The 23,271-nt window shown below is 37.8% G+C and overlaps 1 protein-coding gene across 2 annotated transcripts in view; it reads right to left on the reverse strand.

The window, feature by feature from the left end:
- Positions 1-21,143, reverse strand: part of smad10a (SMAD family member 10a) — a 28,837-nt gene extending 7,694 nt beyond the window's left edge. Inside the window, exons 1-11 of one of the 2 annotated variants that reach the window (XM_067411082.1) lie at positions 20,840-21,143; positions 18,259-18,499; positions 12,495-12,669; positions 12,299-12,322; positions 10,858-11,076; positions 10,550-10,756; positions 8,977-9,072; positions 8,809-8,862; positions 4,814-4,997; positions 1,897-2,065; positions 326-464 (exon numbers count right to left, since the gene is read on the reverse strand). In XM_067411082.1, the coding sequence (XP_067267183.1) occupies positions 326-464; positions 1,897-2,065; positions 4,814-4,997; positions 8,809-8,862; positions 8,977-9,072; positions 10,550-10,756; positions 10,858-11,076; positions 12,299-12,322; positions 12,495-12,669; positions 18,259-18,495 (1,504 nt within the window). In that variant the 5' untranslated portion in view covers positions 18,496-18,499; positions 20,840-21,143. Of the gene's footprint in view, positions 1-325; positions 465-1,896; positions 2,066-4,813; positions 4,998-8,808; positions 8,863-8,976; positions 9,073-10,549; positions 10,757-10,857; positions 11,077-12,298; positions 12,323-12,494; positions 12,670-18,258; positions 18,505-20,839 lie in introns of both variants that reach the window. The other variant, XM_067411081.1, reaches the window with a different exon arrangement.
- Between the last annotated feature and the right edge of the window lie 2,128 nt (positions 21,144-23,271).

Raw genomic sequence — 23,271 nt, forward strand, 5'->3', positions numbered from 1 at the left:
TTGTTCCTCTATGCTCAAAGTTTCTGTTTTTTTCTTAGCGGAAGCTTTGCGTTTAATGAGCTAATAAAATATTTGAACTCAAATGTCAAATCAATATTCCGTGCATGATTATTTACTTATGTGGCAAGTATCCGTGTAATAAGAAGGATAATGTACATTCAATCAGTTGTTATCGCAAATGAAACCCCTTCAGGGTTACGTAGGGACCTGATCACCCTGTTAGGGTTTATTTTGCTGGATGTACATTATCCCTTAATTGATGACCTCAGAGCTAACAAACATCTCATTTTGATTTCATTTTGTTGTGAATGAGGCAGACACTCACTGACTGCAGGCGCGATTCCGCCAACACTTCCTGGTCCTGGAATATTCCCTGCCACTGCTGCGGCCTGCGCTGCAGCTGCCGCCTGCGCCGTGGCTGCCTGTTGCTGCATCTGCCTGTGGCACTGCCTGAGGTCAAAGACCTGCAGGAACAAAACAACACACTAACTCTTTCTGCTTTCAACACAGCACTGAGGCACACAGACCTTGCTGCCATGTCATAAAACAATGGCTGATGAGAAGTCATTTGGACAGGCTTAAAAAAAGTCAAGCTCTGGATCAAGCAAATCTAATGTGACAGGAAGCAAAAATACACACAGAGCTCTCAAGTGTACAAAGGCATTTACAACCCATCGAGTCTGGCATTAAGGGGGTCATATTATGAGGACTTTTCCTTGATCTTTAATTTAATAATAATAATAATAATAATAATATTTTAATAAATTGATATATTATGAAAACATACTGGGATGAATTCATTAAACACTGCAGCACAAAAGAGGTCATTCAAAAATTAATGCAACTAAATTTATCCATTTATTTGTCCATTTGAAAAATGATTTTTTTCATATTTTAATTATTGTTTTTTTTACATTTAAAAATGCTTTTATTTTGTTACATGTAACTACATTTTACATTTTAACTACAAAAACATAATTCAAAAATGTAAATAAATCACTTTTCAAACTGACAAATAGATATATTTAGACAAGTTACTTATTTCATTTTTGAAATATTGTTTGTGTATATAAAATGTAACAAGTGTAACAATAAAATAAACTTGTCAAACTGATATGTAGACACATGTACAGTATTTAGACAAGTTGCTTGTTTTTTATTTAATAAAAAAATCAATAAGAAAAATATACATATATATATATATTTATTTATCAATATTTTTTATATATTTTTTGAATAATTGTTTTTGTAGTAAATATGTAAAATATAGTTATATGTAACAAAAAAACCAAGCAGTTTTAAAGGTAAAAAAATAAATAATATAAAAATGCATCTTATTTATTCAATATTCACATATATAAAGAGAAAGCGGGAGAGAGAGAGAGAGAGTTGCTTATTTAATATTTAAAATATAGTGGGGTTCTTTGTAGTTGAATTTGAAAAGTGATTTATTTACATTTTAAATTATTGCTTTTTTGGTTACACTTTATTTTAAGGTGTCTGTGTTTCACTGTAATTATACTTTTAAGTACTGAGTAATATTAAGTAACTACATGTACTTACTATAGGGTTAGGATTAGGGTTTGGTTTGGTTTGGTTTAGGGTAAATTGCATGTAACTGGTCATAATTTATACTTTATAATACATGTAACATACGGAACAATGACACTGTAAAATAAAATGTTACCCTATTTTTAGTTAAAATGTAAAATGTGGTTACATGTAAGAAATAAAATAAGCATTTTTAAATCTTTTCAGGGCTATAAACAAATCAAAAAAATTCCTAAATGCCCACAATCTAATTTTCTACAAAAGTCAATTCTATTCACCTACCACACTATTTCTGCCCATAAGTAATTAATAAAATATGATGATGAAGATTTTACGAGCTTTTACCTTTATGTAGGCCCCTGGGTAGATTTTGTGCACTGCATCTCCTGGTGCTCGGCCTGCTTCTCTGTCCAGGTAGTAACTCTGCACAAAAACGGCGTGATCGCTCATGCAGCGCATCCATACGTCACCCTCTCCACGACACTCTAGCTGCACGCCTTTACCTATGTGCAACCTACAGACAGGATGAAAAGACAGCAGCAGAATGAATGACTACAACCATTGCCTTTCCAATATTTTTGGTTCCATCAGAGACTTACATAACACAACTGAACACATGCCACTGAGTTTCATAACCGAAACCAGATGAGCCTTTGTTGACATGCTTGCATTCCATTTTCTCAGGTTTTTAAAACCAGTTATTTCCCGGTTTTTATCCTTGCATAATCTGTTTGTTTATTATTGTTCATCACAGTGTCATTCTGGCACAGTAAGCAGTTTTTGCAGCGTGTGTGTTAAGGCAAACATGAAACCTGTGAAATTCATCTATACACAAAACAAAGACTCACACACACACATATATACACATATACACATATATATATATATATATATATATATATATAGCCATTTGGTCTGGAAAGTATAGCTTGATATTTTTCAGCCTTTTGTTGATATTAAGAGTCTTCATCATAATAATTACAGAAAAAAAAAATGCTTTTCCCACAGAAGAACCAAAATTTCAGCCTTGTCCATTGCTGCCAAGACAATACCATATTTAAATGCACATCATTTTCTAAATAAGGTTCATATCCTGTTTAGACTTTTATTTTGAAAAAGCTTTTTGAAGCTTTTTAAGCTTTAGTATTTTTGCTGTGTGCTTTTATCATTTTTATTAGTTTTAGTAATATTAGGCTTTAGTTCAATTAGGATATTTAAGTAGCTTTTATAAACACACACTAGAAAAAAACATTACCGGTGTGCATCTTGAGACAAAACAATGGCAGTGACATATTTTAAGATATGTCAGTACAAGTTGCTTTCAGTTAAAACAGCTCAAACCTGCATTTTAGTCTAGGACTAGCTTTGTCTGTAAAACTGTGAGGATTGAACTTCAATTTAAAACAACTTATTTCAATAATTTATTAATTTCAGTTAGTTGCCAAAGCAACAATTCTAATTTCCATTTCCTTTTTTTTTTACCTTTTCATCTAATATTTATATTTCAGCTTTATTTCAATTAACAAAAATGATTTTTAATAGTTTTAGAAAACAATAACACCACTGTGCATTCAGTTTTGTCATTAAATAAAACTGAAACTATTAAAATCATTAATTGAAATAAAGCTGAAATCAAATTAAATATAAATATTAGATGAAAATGAAATGTTTAGAAATATTGCCTTAACTAACTTGAATAAATAAGTACTAAAAAAATTACTAAAACAAAAACTAAAACTAAATAGAAAATATGACATAAAATAAAAAAATAAAATATATAATTCAAAATATGAATAAATACTATTAAAGTATATAAATAATACTAAAATAACACTGAATTCATATCCTTAACAACAACACACCAGAGCATGATGAATTACAAAATGTAGTCAATTTGAATTTGTGTAAAATGTTTGTTTTTTTTTGTTTTTTTTGTTTTTTTTTTGTCAGTGTGTCCGAAATCAAATACTTCCCTACTATGTGAAAAACAGTACGCCAACAGAGTAGTATGTCAGAATGAATCGTATTCAAAAAACAGTAGACAAAAAGTCCCCGGATAACTTACTACTTCCAGTGAGATTCTGAAGTGCGCATTTAATGGACACTTTACTATCCCATGGGGCCATGGGAGAGGATTTATGAATGGCAGTGAAGCAACGCATTCATACCAGTACCTGCATTCATACTATATAGAACTTACTTTCTTAATGGTCGCAAATTCAAATGTAGTACCTACTAGAGCCCTGCACAGGACTGTTTTCTTAATCCCACTCCCACTGAATTTCCACTCTTACCCGCACCCTCAAACATTGTGTTATAGCTTGTAGAAATTGTGAAAAAATTAAACCAACATTAGGGCTATGATAAATGTTCAGAATAACAGAGATAAACATTGCATTTAATTAAACTGACCATAAGATAATGCTAGCACCACAAATGACAAACACATTCAGCCAGCATTTTATTAGCTTTTTCAAACTCTATCAACTGCTAAAACAAAAGTGGTCACAACTAGTGGAGCCTATAAACATATTTAAAGGTATGCGTAACAACAACACACACACACACACCTAACCATAACAGTTAAACTCTGTTAACCTAACAAGGCACAATATGTAATTGTATTGAATGTTACTGATTGACTGCGATTAACTTCATTTATTGAATCCTTTCTTGTTACGCTGCATCCTTTCTTGGATCCACGCTGTATTTTTTGACCATCCACTCCCACCAGCAGCAAAGTTAAAAACCGCCCACTCCTGTGAGATTTGCATCGGGTCCCGCGGGATCCATATGATCCCAATCCAAATGCAGCCCTCTAGTACCAACTCAAACAGTATGCTATTTCGGACACAGCACATGTCTCCTCCTTGCTCCAAAACTGTCTTTCTTTACTAGCTGAAAACTGTCTGCATAATATAACACCAAGAATTACCTTTTTTTTTTGATGCCATTAAAACCAGTCATAAGTAACACAGGTATATTTATAGCAATAGCCAACAATACATTGTATGGGTCAAAATTATCGATTTTTATTTTATGCCAAAAATCATTAGCATATTAATTAAAGAACATGTTCCATGAAGATATTTTGTAAATTTCCTACTTATTTATTCAGCTTTCAGATGACGTATAACTCTCAATTTCCAAAAATTAACCCTTATGACTGGTTTTCTGGTCCAGGGTCACAAATGAATCATAAATATTCAAGATATTTTTCACAGCACTGGCTGGAACAGTTGTTGGATTACGGCACGCATACCTGGCCCGCTCACTGGCGTCTGTGCGGTGCACATTACTAAGCTGACCCAGGCAGAAACGGTCACCTCCTGAGGGGTCCACATATCCGTCAATCGTCACCACCGGACAGCTGGACAGGACTTTAAACATCTCCCCCACCTGCACATCCATCTCAAAGTACGAGATGGAACACCAAAACTCAGGACCTGTTGATGTATTGCATATTGAACTGTGAGTCCGAGAGCATGAATGGAAATTAAAGTGTATAAAACAGTTCAAAACTCTGGGGTCAGAGATATGTTTAATGCTTTTCAAACACTTATGCTAAAAGGCTGCATTTATTTGATCAAAATATAGGAAAACAGTAAAATTGTGAAATATTATTACAATTTAAAAGAACAGTTTTCTATTTGAATATATTTTAAAATATAATTTATTCCTGTGATGACAAAGCTGAATTTTCAGCAGCAATCACTCCAGTCTTCAATGTCACATGATCCTTCAGAAATCTTTCTAATATACTGATTTGCTGCTCAACAATCATTTCTTCTTATTATTATTAATGATGTTGAAAACAGTTGTGCTGCTTAATATTTTTGTGGAAACCATGAAACATTTCTTTTCAGGAATCTTTCATAAATATAACATTCAAAAGAACGTACTCAGTTACTAACGTAACCTCAGTTCCCTGAGATACGGGAACGAGTACTGGGTCGCTAGACGCAGCAGGGAAAACTCCTTTTCTCCGATTACTGAAGCCTTTTTCAATCACAGCAGTGCATCTGCACTGCCATTGGTTCAAAAAATGTACAGAAATGAACCAATGATGGCGCGACAGAGCCGCGCAAGTCTATGGCGAAGCAGTGCATCAGAGCCCACCAAATTGAGAGGGACATCTGGCTATATAAGCGGGAGCTTGGCATAGGATCACTGGTTCATATCGACTGAAGTGACAACAGCATCGTGCAGCGTTATAGCACGGTTAGCTATGCAGTACTTATTCCCGTATCTCAGGGAACTGAGGTTACGTTAGTAACAGAGTACGTTCCCTTTCGATACTTTACTCGTACTGCATCTCTAGACGTGGTAGGGAACCTATTCAATCACCCCATGCTATGATAGATGAACGACTTGTAAGTAATTGTCCGGGGCATCCAGAAGGGGGCCCCATAGGTCAAGAAACCCAGATTTTATCGGGGTCAAGAGAAGGCAAAAAAAATCGTTATATAATCGGCCTCATATAATCGTTTTAGAGCTTCGCACAGCCTCGAACTAGATAGGGCCGAGAGCATGCAGGAAGCTAAGCCCAGACATGGGAATTTCAGTGGATTTGAGACATAGTCAGACCCAGCAAGGATTAAATCCAGCCTTAAGGCGGGAATATGGTTCCCAGAGCTTTGAGCTCAGAGAGACAGTTAAGCAGAAAGGACCTGAGCCTGCAGAGCAGGAACATCCAGGTTGTAAAACCTGACAAAAGTGGATGGCGAAGACCAGCCGGCCGCCGCACAAATTTCTACAATGGATACACCACAGGATCACGCCCAGGATGAGGCCATGCCTCTTGTGGAATGTGCTCTGACCCTGATGGGGCATTGAAGGCCCAAGGAGGAGTATGCAAGAGCTATTGCGTCAACTATCAAATGGGATAATCTTTGCTTTGTGACAAAAAGCCCCTTGATGTGGCCACCGAAGCATACAAAGAGCTGCTCCGATTGCCTAAAGGAGGCGGAGCAGTCTATGTAGATTTTTAACGCCCTAACAAGACAGAACAAATTTAGCTCCTGGTCCTCCTACGAGGGAGGAAGTGCTTTTACTTACTTGTGCTCTTAACGGAGTAGAGAACACCTTAGGTATGTAACCATGCCTAGGTTTCAGGAAGACCTTAGAGTCGTTAGGCCCAAATTCAAGGCACGAGGGGCTTACAGAATGTGCCTGTAAATCTCTAACTCGCTTAACTAATGCCGAAGCTAATAGCAGAGTGATAGGGGTTGAATATCGGCAGATTGCAGCGGTTTGAAGGGGAAGCATTTTTAAGCGCCCTCAGAACCATAGACATATACCACGTAGGGACAGTAAAAGGGCGAGGGGGGTTCAACCTCCTAGATCCTTTTAAAAATCGAACAACGAGGTTGTTCCTGCTGACCGATATCCCGTCTATAGGAGCATGAAAAGCTGCTATAGCCGCCACATAGACCTTAAGAGTGGAGGGGGTGCAACCCTTATCTAACAGCTCTTGAAGGAAGGACAATATCAAAGATATGTCACATGTGGGTGGATCTTCACCTCAGTTTGTGCACCAAGCGGTGAAGACCATTTGAGAGCATAGAGGTGCCTTGTGGACGGGGCTCTAGCCTGAGAAATGGTATTTAAGACACCCTCTGGGAGGTTCATAGGCTCCCATCGAGAGGCCATAAGTGTAGGGCCCACAGCTCGGGCTGTGGGTGCCAAGTTGTCATGTTCGTCTGACAGAGGAGGTCCCGTCTCAGGGGTATGGGCCACGGAGCTGCCGTGAGCAGCTGAGACATCTCTGAGAACCAGAGTTGGTTTCTCCAGAGCGGGGCCACTAGAAGAACCTTGTGTTTCTGTTCCCTGATTCACCTGATAACCTGAGGAATCAGGGCGATCGGGGGGAAAGCATAAAGGAGAAGGCTGGGCCAATCGTGGGTCAGCGCATCCTTTTCCTTTGAAAAATAGATTGGGCAGTGAGAGTTGTCTTCTGAGGCAAAGAGGTTGACCTCTGCCTCCTCAAAGATCTCCCATATTTTCCGAACCGTCTGGGGTGGAGCATCTACTCGCCAGAGGGGACGTTGCTCTGAGATAGCATGTCTGCTCCCCGGTTCAGTGTGCCTGGCACATGTGCTGCTTTCAGAGAGCGCAGGTGACATTGTGCCCACTCCAGAATGCGCTTTGCCATCGTGAAGAAGCGTGGGGAGGAATGGTCACCCTGGCAAATTATGTAGGATACCTCCGTTATGTTATCCAATCGGACTAAGACGTGGCATCCCTCTAGATGTGGTAGGAAGGACTGTAAGGCCTGCCACACTGCCAGCATTTCCAGGCAGTTGATGTGCAGTTTTGTCTCTTCGCTCGACCACGTGCCAAAGGCTGGTCTGCCATTGCACAGGGCTCCCCAGCCCGTATTTAGCACATCTGTGAAGATGACCTTCCTTTTGTGTATCAGCTCCAGGGGTAGACCCTGTTCGAACCACGAAGGGTCCTTCCAAGGGGAAAGGGCTGCGACGCAGGCTTGATCCACCTTGATACGAAGGCGCCCGTGACGCCAAACTCGGGATGGAACCAGGGGTTAAAGCCAGTGCTGAAGGGACCGGATGTGAAGGAGGCCTAACTGCAGTACTGGCGATGCAGAGGCCATAAGGCCCAGAGGAAGGGACGCACCAATCGTGAAGGCGGTCATCAGCTGCTGTATAGCCAGGACACGTTCTGGTGAGGCTACAGCTCTAATTTGGGTTGAGTCGAAAACAGCCCCCAAAAATGAGATTAGTTGGCTGGGAATCATTGAGCTTTTGGCATAATTGACCATGAGCCCCAAGCACTCTAAGTGGCTGAGGAGGAAGGATCTGTGGGATATTAGCTCGGCCGCTGACTGGGCTAACACAAGCCAGTCGTCAAGGTAATTCAGAATGTGGATTCCCAGAATGAATCAGTGATCCTATGCTAAGTGCCTGCTTATATAGCCAGATGCCCCGCCCAATTTTGCGGGCTCTGATACGCTGCTTCTCCATAGGCTCACACAGCTGTGATTGGAAAAAGGCTTCAGTAAAGGAGTTTTCCCCGCCGCAACTAGTGAAGCAGTACGAGTAAAGTATCGAAAGGGAATTCATTTATTTGAAACAGAAATCTTTTATAACATTATAAATGTCTTTACTGTTACTTTTGATCAATTTAATGCATCCTTGCTGAATAGAAGTATTAATTTCTTTTAAGCAAACTGTTACTGACCTCAAACTTTTGAACAATGTGTGTTTACATAAAGTGGAGATTATATAAAGTAGAAACCTGGATGGTTGGAGACTGGAGGAGGGAAAGATGCTGAACTGTGATGTTGAGACCCTGGTAGAGGAAAACATTATAATGGATTAAATTAGTTAGATATAAAATAATGGTATATTTGCATACATGCACTTTTAAGTAAAGCATTTGTAGTAATGTTTAAGGCAAACGTACAGAAGTGTGGGTGGTGGAGAGGAGGTTGGTGGCCACGCCCATTTTGCTGGGGTCCTACAGGAGTGTAGGAGGCTGTGCTGCTGCCTGTCCAGGTTGCTGCAGCAATTTAGAGATTAAAAATGTTTAGTATATAAGCAGTGGGTAGTAATGAGATCATAACAGCCAAACAGGCATGATACGACAAGTTTCCAGTGACAAGTATTTTATCCGTCTTCACTGAAAGAGAAAATACCAAACAACATTCCAAAACCACAGTAACTTAGAATATATTTGAAGGTTAATATACAGCTTTGTGGAATGGAATTTGGATCAATGAGATTTCACTGTGGGCATGGTTACAAAAACAGATATCAACTAATACTAAAACTATTAAAAGATTTTCCTTAATTAAAATAAAGCTGAGATAAATATTTTACATAAAATATAAATGTTAGGTGACAATCTATATTTAAATGAAAAATACATTTAAATTTAAAGGGGTCATGAATTTAGAAATCAACTTTTCCTTGAGCTTTTGAAGAGGTCATCATACAATAAGAATATCCTGTACGTTTCAGAACTGAAAACTTCCTTGTTAGTCCAATAAAAGCTTTTACTGACACCAGGCCCAGCGAACGTCTTTCTCTTAGTAGGATGAAAATAATCTGCTATTTAAATGGTGATTAAATTATATATAGAAAGCGATCAAAGAACGCTCCCTTTACAATCGCTGGAGCTGTCAATCAAACAGAGCGAGTTTATCTTGTTTAACTTGCGCCAAAACTCCCATTTTATTCAACAAATCATTTAGTTACATCACGTTTGAACTTTTAGTTATGATGAAAGCATTCATTAGTGTGCAGAAATTGAGTTGCAATGATGAGATCACTGCTTGCATGCGCTCAACATGTCTGTGATCAGCTACAGTGTTTATCACTGCAACCTTTGATGCCATGATCTAAATATAACGTCATAGATCTAAATGTATTGCTATAATTAACACATTTTTTTTATTAGTTAACCTTGAGAGCTGTAGTATTAATAGTAATAATGTGCTAAACGTTTTTGAGAGAGTAATACTTAGCTATTTCATATGCAAAGATGTTAGCCAATCACAGCAGTGGGCATTTACACTAAAGTCTCACAGCAGACACACCACTTAAAACAAATAAGAGGGTTAAAATCAGGGTAGGAAAAAATGCCTTTTATTTCTAAATTATTACAATTCTTGATCTAAAAAACATACTAACTTTATAATTGCACCCCAGGAAACATTATAAAACAATAAAATAATGCAGTTCATGACCCCTTTAAATGAAAATTATAAGTGTTGCCTTGACAAATAACTGAAATTAGTAAGTTCAAGTTGAAATTACTAACTAAAATAAAAATTAAATAACACTTTTTTTAAAAAACTAATACATATGACAAAAGCACATAACTACTAAAATTAAAATTAAAAATAAAAAAAAACAACAAAAAAAAACGCTATAATAGTATATAAATAACACTGGTCAAAAACTCAAATGAACATAAACAGGATTTATCACTTGACGCGTTGTGACTGATTATGAGGACAAAGTGTAATACTTACTGTGAAAGGAGCCTTGTGTCTGGGAGTGTTTGGAGCTGTTGTAGCCATTCTGGTTTGGTGGAGGCTGGGGTGGGACAGGGGTCTGTGGGGGTCCATGTGTGGGGGTGGAGGGGGGAGGTGTAGGGGTCATGACTTGACCCTGAGGAGATGCAATCTGTAGTAAGCCTTCACCATGACCTCCCTGCATCGGCATCATAGAGCCTGAAGCTGAAAGACATGAGAGTTTGGAAGATGACACAACGACACTATTACAACTGCACAATTTAACCTCCTAGAGTTCTCTAATATAGCCAAAGGTCGGCACTTACCAGTGGGGGAGAGGGGCATATTGGAGTAAAGGGTGACTGGTGGGGGTGCGCGGGTGGGTTCTGAAGGCAACTGTAGAGGAGGCAGTGGCTGGCCGTAGTGGTCTGGAGGAGGAAGTTTCATTGCCCCCTGGTGGTCCTGCTGGGGAGGAAGGCCTGGGGGAACGTCCATCTGAATGCAGTCGTGGCTGTACTCTTCCTTTATCAGTCTGCCAGTGGGACCTAGATACCAGCCAGGGGACAAATTATGTTCATTTTTCTGAATCATTTACTGATTCATTTGGGACTTAAAGGGTTAGTTCACCCAAAACTGAAAATTATGCCATAGTTTACTCACCCTCAAGCCATCCTAGGTGTATATGACTTTTTTCTTTCAGTCAAACACAATCGGTGTTATATTAAACAATATCCTGGCTCTCTCAAGTTTTATAATGGGAGTGAATAGTAACCGATATTTTGAAGCCCAAAAAAGCACATCCATCCATCATAAAAGTAACCCATAAGACTCCAGGGGTTAATAAAGGCCTTCTGACCTAGGATGGCTTGAGGGTGAGTAAATTATGGGATAATTTTCATTTTTGGGTGAACTTTAATCAAATGAACTTTAATAAAAATCAGTGAATCTTTTTGAACCTGTGTGGAATATAATAACCTGGTTTACCTGCAAACTCTCACTATCTGGCCACTGTTACACACGCAATGCGAGAGTGGATGTCTGTTTATCACAGATGACACGCAACAAACGCCTCACGAAAAATAAAGCGCAGATGATGAACGAACGACAAGGAAGCACAAAAAAATGATCATACAGTACACAAAAGTAAATACAAACAAGTGTTCATTGTTAGTCGCCAACAGCACAGGAGCTCCAGACAATCAATGACACTCAATCCCAGTGTTACTCACACGTGAAGCGGAATCAAAGCAGCCTCTGCGTCTGTTTTCAGGCCTTCCCACTTAGCTCTCTCTAGTGCTGGAAAGCTTTTCTAATATTAACGCTGGTCCTAAAGTCATAAACCTTCATTGCAGTGATATTCTTTTGAGATGTTTTGTATTGTGTCTCATCATCTCTCTTTCTGCGTTTTTTTCTTTTTCTTTCAAATCTCACGCTTGCTCGTTCTGTCTCCACAACCGCCAATCATTGCTGATTGGTTAGACGTTTGTTGTTGGTGTTGGCCCAACTAACTTCTAAACAGTGTTGTTGAAAAAAATACATACCCCACTTTTAATGTTTTCATTCAAATTAAGATTTTCAAATTATTTAAAAAAATAAATTAAAATCTAAATTAAAACATTTTACATACACTACTGTTTGGGGTCGGTAAGATTTTTTAATGTTTATTATAAAAGTACTATATATATAACATTCAAAAGACATTTATATTGTTACAACAACAACAAAAAAATCAAACAAAATAGAGACATACAAATGTGTGTAACTTACCCGTGTTTTGCAGACTGAGCCCAACTTGAGAAGAGTGAAAGAAAAAAAAGAAAATCATTTTATAAATTGACCAAACAAAGTTTTCCTGCAATGATTAAAAAATGCATAACACTGTATTTTTGAGACACAGAATGTGCTGCGCACAGCTCAGTAATGTCTTTGTTCATGGTAATGAATAAAAAGATAGCAGACTCACCGATCCCTGGTGACACCACTCTCTCATAATGGTAAGGGTTGACACAGACATTATCGTATTTGAGGTCAAATGCGTACTGGCAGAATTTCACGTGCTTGAGCTCATTCTTGTGAAGGTCAGGCCAACGCCACAACCGTGCGTAGATTACATGAGGAAAACCTTTGCGACCGGCAACCTACAAAAAGAAAAAATAAGAAAAAAAGAGAGAAGGGTAAAAGAAATGTTCATGAGGAGTAAAACATAGTGTAATAATACTCAGAGAAAACAGTATAATCTGTGTATATTTGAACTGTGTGAAATACATGTGATTTTGAAATTGCAGATGCAATTTAAATAATGCAGTTTTGGCTAACTATTGATTCCTCATACTCCTCAGCATAAGCATTGTTTTAAATTTTATTTTTAGCCAGTATGTCAGAGAGATGGGAACCAAGATCAGGAACTGAACATTGGATGACGTGAACTATTGCTTGTGACAAACACAAGTCAAATTTCTGCTAAAGACACAGCAACATGACCAAACGTTTTAACACAGCAGCTATTTGACAGGTATGCAGTAGAATGACAAAAGAGCATCACATGATCCTGAAAACACACTGAGCGTAAGGTCATGTGTTGAGTTTTGAGTTCGTATCACAGCTGCCTGTGCTTGTTTAGTGTAGTAGAACAGCAGGGAGGACGTGTGTGTGATATGATAATCCGTTGTAGATTAACACTAGTGGCATGACGCTGCAGTTGTGCGCTAGCAGCATGATACTAGAGCTGAGCAGAGGGATAAATCCAGCTGTCAGTGCCATTTAGGACTGAAGACGGACTGAAACAAAGACAGAAATGTGGTGGGGCTGGTAACCAAAAGAGCCAGGGTTCAAACCCCAGAGTGGACATGAAAGCTGCTGAGTTCCCACTGGTGTGACCTTGAGCGAGACACTACAGTCACACCAGGTGGATATCTCCTTTACACAACAGAATTTCAGAAGTTATTAATTACTAAAAATGATAAAAGACATTGTATGGTTTGTGTTTATAAAACCTACATATTAAAACACATCTGACAAACATTGGTGAACATGTTTTTGTGTTAGTGATTTTACTGCGGTTATGGGTTGTTGTTAGGCATGATGCTTTACAGAGTACCTAAAATCCCCTTAAAGGAACACTCCACTTTTTTTGAAAATAGGCTCATTGTCCAACTCCCCTAGAGTTAAACAGTAGAGTTTTACCGTTTTCGAATCCATTCAGCCGATCTCCGGTTCTGGCGGTACCACTTTTAGCATAGCTTAGCATAGTTCAATGAATCTGATTAGACCGCTAGCACCGCGCTTAAAAATGACCAAAGATTTTTGATATTTTTCCTATTTAAAACTTGACTCTTCTGTAGTTAAATCGTGTACTAAGACCGACAGAAAATAAAAAGTTGTGATTTTCTAGGCTGATATGGCTAGGAACTATACTCTCATTCAGGCGTAATAATCAAGGAACTTTGCTGCCGTATCATGGCTGCAGCAGTGCAATGATATTACGCAGCGTCTCTCACAAACGTCTCCATGGTTGCAAGGCACGTTCCCTGTGCAAGCAGGGGCTCACGGGTGCTGCTTAATATCATTGCACTGCTGCAGCCATGGAACGGCAGCAAAGTTCCTTGATTATTACGCCTGAATGAGAGTATAGTTCCTAGCCATATCAGCCTAGAAAATCACAACTTTTTATTTTCCGTTGGTCTTAGTACACGATTTAACTACAGAAGAGTCAAGTTTTAAATAGGAAAAATATCAAAACTCGTTGGTCATTTTTAAGCGCGATGCTAACGGTCTAATCAGATTCAATGAACTATGCTAAGCTATGCTAAAAGTGGTACCGCCAGAACCGGAGATCGGCTGAATGGATTCGAAAACGGTAAAACTCAACTGTTTAACTCTAGGGGAGTTGGAAAATGAGCCTATTTTCAAAAAAAGTGGAGTGTTCCTTTAACATAGGACTGGGTGATAAAATGACATCGATATGTATGGGGGAAAAATCTACATCTAAGTTTACAGTAAAGTTAAATAGCCAGATAGCCAGCGTTCTGACGTAAACACGGAAGCGCTGAACGTAAATAAACATGAGAATGACAGGGGAGAGATGAATTTGTTGAATAAAGTCATTATTTTTGTTTTGTTTTTGCGCAAAAAAAGTATCCTCATCACTTCATAACATTAAAGTTGAATCACGTGTACTATTTTAACAATGTTTTTACTACTTTTTTTGGACCTTGAATATGGTAATTGCATTGCTTTCTACTGAGGATAAAAAAAACTCTTGGATTTCATCAAAAAATATCTTAATTTGTGTTACGACGATGAACGAAGGTCTTACGGGTGTAGAACGACATGAGGGTGAGTAATTAATGACAGAAATTTTATTTTTGAGTGAACTAACCCTTTCAGTAGGACTTATATGTAATTTTATAATTACTTTTATTGTCTTTGAAACATGGTTAAAGTCTACTGCCGAATGTAATGACAAGCATTTATGGTAAAGTAAAACATACTTCAATGTCATTTCTAATGAAACTTGTACGTCATGGATTTAAATATATTTGTAATTACACATTTTTTAAAGATTAAGTTGCAATTTAGTACATTTAAAATATAGTAACTTTAAATGTAGTATCAAATAAAAAACTGCAGTTAAAATTATAATCAAGGACTTTGCATGTGCCCAGCGCTAATCATGCACAGCTATTTTACAATTGTAAATTAATGTCTCTTTTTCCCCATGGTCTCACTGGGCCTCATTTATAAAATGTGCATATGCACAGATTTGAACTTAGAGTGTTCATATGCTAAAATCCACACCAGCTTTCATATTTATAAAAATGGTCTTTGACGTGGAAAAGTGCTTAGTGCCACATCAGGTTCAGACGTATGCACTTTTCCTTGTAGCAGAAAGTCGGGGTAATAGGCAATTCTTGACGCTCGCCATTCTCAAGTAAAGGATTTGGATGCTGACTGGTGCTTTATAAATGTTAATTACATTTATTAGTCAGCGTTTACAAGGCGGAGATCTGAAACTATTCAACTGCGCACAATTTTAAGATCATTTGTAATTTATAGATTTCACATCTGGAAGAAAGGTGTACGCACATTTTTTTGGGTATGTTCGTTCTCTGAATCACACGTACGCACGTTTGAGAAATGATCATAAGATCAAATGTAGAGCAGTTTATAAATGAGGCCCACTGTCTCTGGCAAGGTCAAAAAAGGTGACGCATTACTACTCACTCAGTAGTTCAGCTTTATTGCACCAGGTTCTCTATTACTGTACATACATGTTTTTTTTCACTTGTGTTGCCTGGATATCATCACATCTTGTGTGTAAAGAATAGAGTGTACTATCTACCAGCAGCCTTTCTACACAGAGGAAAAAATAGACGGCCTTAAGTTAACCCGGCCCCTTTCCTGTGTTTTAGACAAAACAACCTTCACAACCTCTCCTCCACCCCTCCTTCTAAATCTGCCCATACGAATGGGTGGGGAAACTGCGCAGAGACCGTTCTACTCCATATAAACCACCGCTTTAACTTTGAGGTTTACAGTCAAAAGGCCTTGTGATGAATGTCTCTCTTTGTAGCTGCTGTCAATCATCTAGTATCCATGGACACCGACGCTACAGGCAGAAAGCTATTAGCATTGGCTGAAGCTTCGACTGCATCCGTCTCCCATATGAAAGCCTTATGTTCACTTGTGGGTGGTGTGGATGTGATTAGCGCTGGGCCCTAAAGCAACACCCAATCACCAAGTTTATTCAATGGACAATGCCTTGATTATTTATATTGTCTAGCTTTATTTATCGCAGGATTCACAAATAGATTAGGGGAAACACAATTGTGTGAACAATGTAGAAAAACTTTGAAAGTTTTTCTAGGCAGGGGAAAGAGAGTTTATACAGTTGTTGACCGATATGGGTTTTTTAAACAGCCAAAGCCAAAACCGATATCTAGAGAGCAGGGCGGACGATGAATCTCAGGCAGAATCTACAAACGCTCTCGCATTTTGCGCCATTTTTTGAGGGGGAATCTGTGGTATGGATTCATATTATCTATCAAAATAAGTTCTATGTGTGGTTCTGTGAAGTTCTGTGTGCTGCTGATGACCAATATAATACCAACATACACTACCATTCAAATATTCAGGGTTGGTTAGATGTGGGTTGTTGTTGTTTGTTTATTTGAAGGAAATTAATACTGTGATGCATTATATTGATCAAAAGTAATATTAAAGACATATATACATGTATAATTATAAATATAGATTTCTATTTCAAATAAACACTGTTCTTTTGAACTTTCTATTAATCAAATAATCCTGAAAGAAATGTATTATGGTTTCCACTAAAATATTAAGCAGCACAATTGTTTTCAACATTGCTAATAATAAGAAATGTATCTTGAGCAGCAAATCAGCATATTAGAAAGATTTCTGAAGAATTTTGTGACACTGTGACAAAGACATTTTAGCTTTGCCATCATAGGAATAAATTACATATTAAAATACATCGAAATAGAAAACAGGTATTTTAAATTTTAATATTTACAGTATTTTTCATCAAATAAATGCAGCCTTGTCGACCGCAAACAGTAGCGTATATACAATACAATTTACTGATACTAAATGAGATTACATTTTTAAACAATTTGCCACAGATTTCCAGAAATTCAATATTTTAATTATTTATTTATTTATTTTTTTCATGTGACCACTGTTAAGAATTAATGAAACAAATGTGCTAAACATTTCTATTTCCATAAAATATTATTATATGTGTCCCTGGACCACAATACCAATCATAAGTCGCTCGGGTATATTTGTAGCAATAGCCAACAATACATTGTATGGGTCAAAATGACCATATTTCTTTTATGCCAAAACTCTTTAAGATATTAATTAAAGATCATGTTCCATGAAGATATTTTGTAAATTTCCTATCATAAATATATCAAAAATGTATTTTTGTGAGTGAACATGCATTGCTAAGGACTTCATTTGGACAACTTTAAAGGCGATTTTATCAATATTTTTATTTCTTTGCACCCTCAGATTCCAGATTTTCAAATAGCTGTATCTCGGCCAAATATTGTCCTACTCTAACAAACCATACATCAATGGAAATCTTATTTATTCAGCTATTCAATTTCAAATATTATTATATTATATACATTTTATTTCTTGAAAGGTTGAAACCATTCGGGTGTGCAGGGGATGTGTGTTTATTATTATGCTATATTTACTCACATTTTTGAAAATCAAAAATGTGCATTATTCATTGACAGCACTCAGCAGAGTGAACACAAGCAGAAACTACCACTTCTTTTAAGCAGGGAAGAGGGCAAAGTTACTGCCTATGGCCAAATATATACCAAATAATTGGCTTGGACAATCTATCAGTCTATTGCTAGTTTTTTTTGCCTTGGGACAAAGACACATGCTCAATTTACAGATCCCTGAACTCTGATCTTATGAACTCTATAAACACCGTGACCACTGTGTCATGTCCAATGAAACCTACACATTGACAGAATGACAACCTAAACAGCTATAAGTCCATGTCTGATAAACCTATCTAACACTTAGTAATGCAGACAAGAAAAATGTTTTCCAAATGAAGAAATGACTCATCCATTCAGTCCATTCAGCATTAACATTTGGAGGGATTCCTGTAATTCACTTCTAAGAGCATTAAAGCAAATGTTAATGGTTCAGCGTCAATTACTGTAACTGTGGTTCACCTGTAGGCGTCCGTCCAGCGTCCTCTGGATAGTCACGCACTTGCTGGGATGGACTCCGTTGGTGGTGATGGCGGTGATGAGGGAGTCCAGCTCGTCCTTCTTCTCCTTCAGTTTCTTGACCAGGCTCTCGATGGCACGCTTGGCAAAGCCTTCGTTTTCGCCGCCTTGCCTGTGGCACATGAGACTGTGCACGATACTGAGGCAGGCATCATTACTGTTGGGAGGGTTCACGGACATCCTGCTGCTCTGACAGATGGGAAAACAGAACAGCAGCATCAATACACAATACTCTTACACACTGCATGTAGAATGCTAACACACAGTCAGTACTGTAATAATGCTTTGTGGAAATTAGTGGTAGAATACCTTATAATATATCCTTTATAATGTATAGTACTTCTAATTACATTATACACTTTATACTGCCTACTATTTGCTGAATATAGATTTCGAAACAGTAGGCATTGCACCACAAAAAAAATAATTTATGTCACATGATTCATTGCCTTGCATGTAAGTGGCATCCTGTTTTCATCTTGGAAATAGATTATTAGGTTATTTTATATGGAGATAAGCACATGACAGGGTAAAAAAATAGATATCATGACCATAAATTATGAATTTGTGCTCCCTGCTTTTTCATTTGCTTAAACTGTGACCTTGTACAAATTTGTTCCCTCGTTTTAATTAAATCGTGGTTATGTTGTACTTATCTGTTCCCTCGTTTTAGGTAAATCATGGCCACCTTGTACAGATTCGTTCCCTCATTTTAATTAAATCATGGCCACCTTGTATAAATTTGTTACATTATTTTAGTTCAATCGTGGCCGATACTGTATTTGTTCCCTCGTTTTCATTTTGTTAAATTGTGGCCACATTGTAGGCCTACTAATTTTTTCCCTCATTTTAGTTAAATCCTATTTTTCACCTACGTGTCGTGCAAGGCTCTGTAATTTTGCATTTTAAATTATATTTTGTATAAAAATGCCTTCTCTTTTGGCAGTCTGATCAAAAAAGGGATAATTTGTTATGGCAGGACAAGTCGTGTGTATTGGATACACTATTCCATAATGCAGCGTGCTTTGTCATATACTGCACATTTTGACAACATAATAGGTCATCTGCTCCATGTATACAGAAAAAAAGCATACTTTGAACAGTATGCATACTGTATACAGCAGAAATAGTACGAGTAGTAGATTAGTATGCAAGTCCAAAAATAGCAGGCAATGTTTGAAAGAGCCAAAAAGCAACAGCATTTATAATGGGGAGCCACCCAACCAACAAATAGCTTACTTATAGTTCTCTTTGCACATTAAACTGGGATAGGAGAAAGTGTTTTAATATCCAAAAATGTATATGCTACAAGCGACTTTAAATTCGTATTTTGTACATAAGAAGCAGAACTTCATGGAGTTGCTAAAAACCCCTGTGAACATGTTGCAAAAGTGCAAGATTTCTGAAGTGCAGTAATTGAGAGCTGGTGGAGCGCTGACGGATCCTGGCACTTCAGATCTCTGAGCATCATCAACTCTAATCTGGGGGGAGCTTCTCTGAGACCCTTATTATCAGACTCAGTGATGCTCTTCATGTCTGCACAAGTGGCCCTTGAGGCATGAGTGCCAGAGGAACAACTTTACATTAAGACAGAATGTACAATACTGTTCGATGAAGTAACGGATTTCATACACTGTAATATTTGAGAAAGGGGCTTCTTCTTAGTTTTGACTGACACAGTCATGCATTATTCCTTTTTTTTTTTTTTTTTTTTTATCTGGGTGTATTACTCTGTTATTTCATCATATAGTATAGTGTACTTGATTCTAGAGGACATTCAGACCCAGTCCCTGCTTTAGATATCAGCTAGAGTATGATGAAATCCCAAGGTTTATGATCCTATCATAAGATACTGGCCCTGATTAATAGATTTAATATGCAATAATGTCTGTATTAGGTGAAATAACAATGATAGTAGGCCTACTTCTACAGGAAATGAACAGAGCCCTAATGTTTAAACTATATAAAACCTTACCCAAGATATCCCTTCTTACAGTAGAATAACAGTTAGTATTCATAAAATGTCATGCAAAGTTAAAGCCAAACTGTTGATTGCTCTGCGGGCAAACAAATGCAGCGGCGCAGATGCCATATTTGGTCACATGACGTCATCGAGTCTGCCGTCTAAACATTTCACGAGCTCCCGCTGGATATGAGCACAGTTGAGATGACATGCAAAACGTTTATGCGTTCCGTTTAACTAGTCGGGATTCGGATCAGTAAAATCAAGGTGAACTGCTGAAGGCACAGCCTCTTGGTTGTGAACTTGCAGTGAGAAGGTGGACATGTCAGTGTCTCGAGACGGTATTCAAATGCTAGACAGTTACGAAATATTTCAAAGCTCAGACAAGGGCAAAGATGAGTTATTACGACTAGAGCAGGCACACCTTTGACGTCATGTGTTTTTAACGAGCGAAATGTATCGCCAAATCGACAGTCCTGATCAGTTTCTCATAGGGTCTCAAATGGTGCAACGTGCGTTTAAAAATTAATATAATAAACATATACATGTAAAAATACTCACACATCGGTCGTATTGTTAGAGAATAGCAAAAGCAGTCTTCTGAACAAGGACGGAGAGGTAGAAATCCGCGTCCCCTTCCCCCTCCAACATCTAATTTGAGTCTATCGTAGTCGATACCGGACTATCAGGCTCGCTGTCTCCGTCCGCGCATCCTGCCGCTCTCCTCGCGCTCGCTACAATAACAAAAGCGGGTAGACATTGTGCGCGTGAGCGTCTCGTTCGGCTCCAACCAATAGGAGGCTGAGTATCAAAAGGACGGCGGCGCTCATCCAATCACGGCGCGGCTCTCACGGCTGGGCCCCCGGGCCGAGGTCTGTCTGGGTCGCGTCTGGATTGACATATCGGCGCGACTGTTTTTTTAAGGTGGCGCCGCTGAGATTACTCCGCCCCATATCAACTCACCCCGCCCCATTCATCCCTGCTCAGTTTCCATCGATGATTGAAATTTACAACAGCCAGTGATGGCTACTTTTAGACTAGCACCCCAGTGCCGCATGCAATAGGCAGTAGAAAACTTGTATCATATTCTTTTTAAAAGCTCACGGACGGCTTTAATAAAGGAATAAAATATGCAATGGGGCCCAATGGTCTGAGACCACATTGAAAATCTGTGATTTTGTTCATTTAAAACTGGAAATAAACAAAACATTGTAATTATAAAACAAAAACATGCAAAAGAAGACTTAAAGGGTTAGTTCACCCAAAAATTAATCATTAATTACGCACCCTCATGTCAGTCTACACCCCTAAGGCCTTTGTTCATCTTCGGTACACAAATTAAGATATTTTTGATGAAATCCGATGGCTCAGTTAGGCCTGCATAGACAGCAATGGTACTTCCTCTCTCAGGATCCATAAAGGTACTAAAAACATATTTAAATCAGTTCATGTAAGTTCAGTGGTTCTATCTTAATATTATAAAGCGAGGAGAATATTTTTTGTGTGCCAAAAAAACAAAATAATGACTTAGTGATGGCCGATTTCTTGAAGCTTTATGAATCAAATCAGTGGTTCGGAGCACCAAAGTCATGTGATTTCAGCCGTTTGCCGGTTTGATATGCGATCCGAATCACTGATTCGACTCAAAAGATTCATAACACTCTGAAGCAGTGTTTTGAAATCAGCCATAACTAGATATTGTTAAAAAGTAATTTTTGGGTTTTTTTGGCACACAAAAAATATTCTCCTCGCTTTATAATATTAAGATAGAACTCACATGAACTGATTTAAATATGTTTTTATTACCTTTATGGATCTTGAGAGAGGAAGTACCATTGCTGTCTATGCAGGCCTTGATGAGCCATCGGATTTAATAAAAAAATATCTTAATTTGTGTTCCAAAGATAAACGAAGGTCTTACGGGTGTAGAAGGACATGAGGGCGAGTAATAAATGACATTATTTTCATTTTTGGGTGAACTAACCCTTTAAGTTGGGGGTTTTCAATCTTTTAGATCAGGCAGCTATAGATTTTCATATATAAAGACTAAATTAATATTATAAATATGTATATACAAATTTGTAACATTAAGCATGTGAGGACACTAGTACAAAGGATCAGATGTTCCAGCATTTTCACAAATTTTTGACAAAAAAATCTGTGTTTTACAGGAGCAACATACAGTAGCATGTTATCTTTTAGTCAAGTTTGCATGTGCAGTCACCATCAAATATAAACAGACTCCAAATGGCTTTCATTTTACTTTTTGTAGTCACATGATTTCCAGCAATCTGTGTTTAATCTCTCATCAACAGAGCGACTTTTAGGAGGCCCCTCATATAATTCCAACTTCCTCCTTGATAGATTCCCTCCCTTGACCTTTCACCTGTCCTGAAATCTTTTCCTAACCCTCTCCCTTTCAGCTAAAACAAGAGGTCACCTTCATCTGCCCTTTCTCATATCCTCTTACAAAGCATCCACTATTTACATAAGACATGTGCATACCTAAAATTTTACTGCTGATTCAATTATAATGCAATGCAATGATTCTGGGGAAGTTCATTTTTCCCTATGTTATATCTAAACATTTATATTGGCTTGATCTGTGATTTCTGACCTGAATCTATATATAATTATAACACACCAATTTATTATTATAATTGGTAAAACTTTATTTTGAGGTGACATACACATTACTACACGTACTTACTATAGTTATAACAGTAAAGTATGTGTAATTACAAGTAACTAACCCAAACCCTAACCGTAACTCTATAGTAAGTACAAGTAGTTAATTAATATTACTCAGTACCAGACAGTGTTGGGGAAAGTTACTTTTAAAAGTAATGCATTACAATATTGCGTTACTCCCTTATAAAAGTAACTAATTGTGTTACTTAGTTACTTTTTATGAAAAGTAATGTGTTACATTACTTTTGCGTTACTTTTTCTTACCTGGGCTTGGCTGTTTGTTCGTTTTTTTAATAACAACA

This window comes from Chanodichthys erythropterus, chromosome 15 (genome assembly GCF_024489055.1).
Source record: "Chanodichthys erythropterus isolate Z2021 chromosome 15, ASM2448905v1, whole genome shotgun sequence".
Lineage (NCBI taxonomy): Eukaryota > Metazoa > Chordata > Actinopteri > Cypriniformes > Xenocyprididae > Chanodichthys > Chanodichthys erythropterus.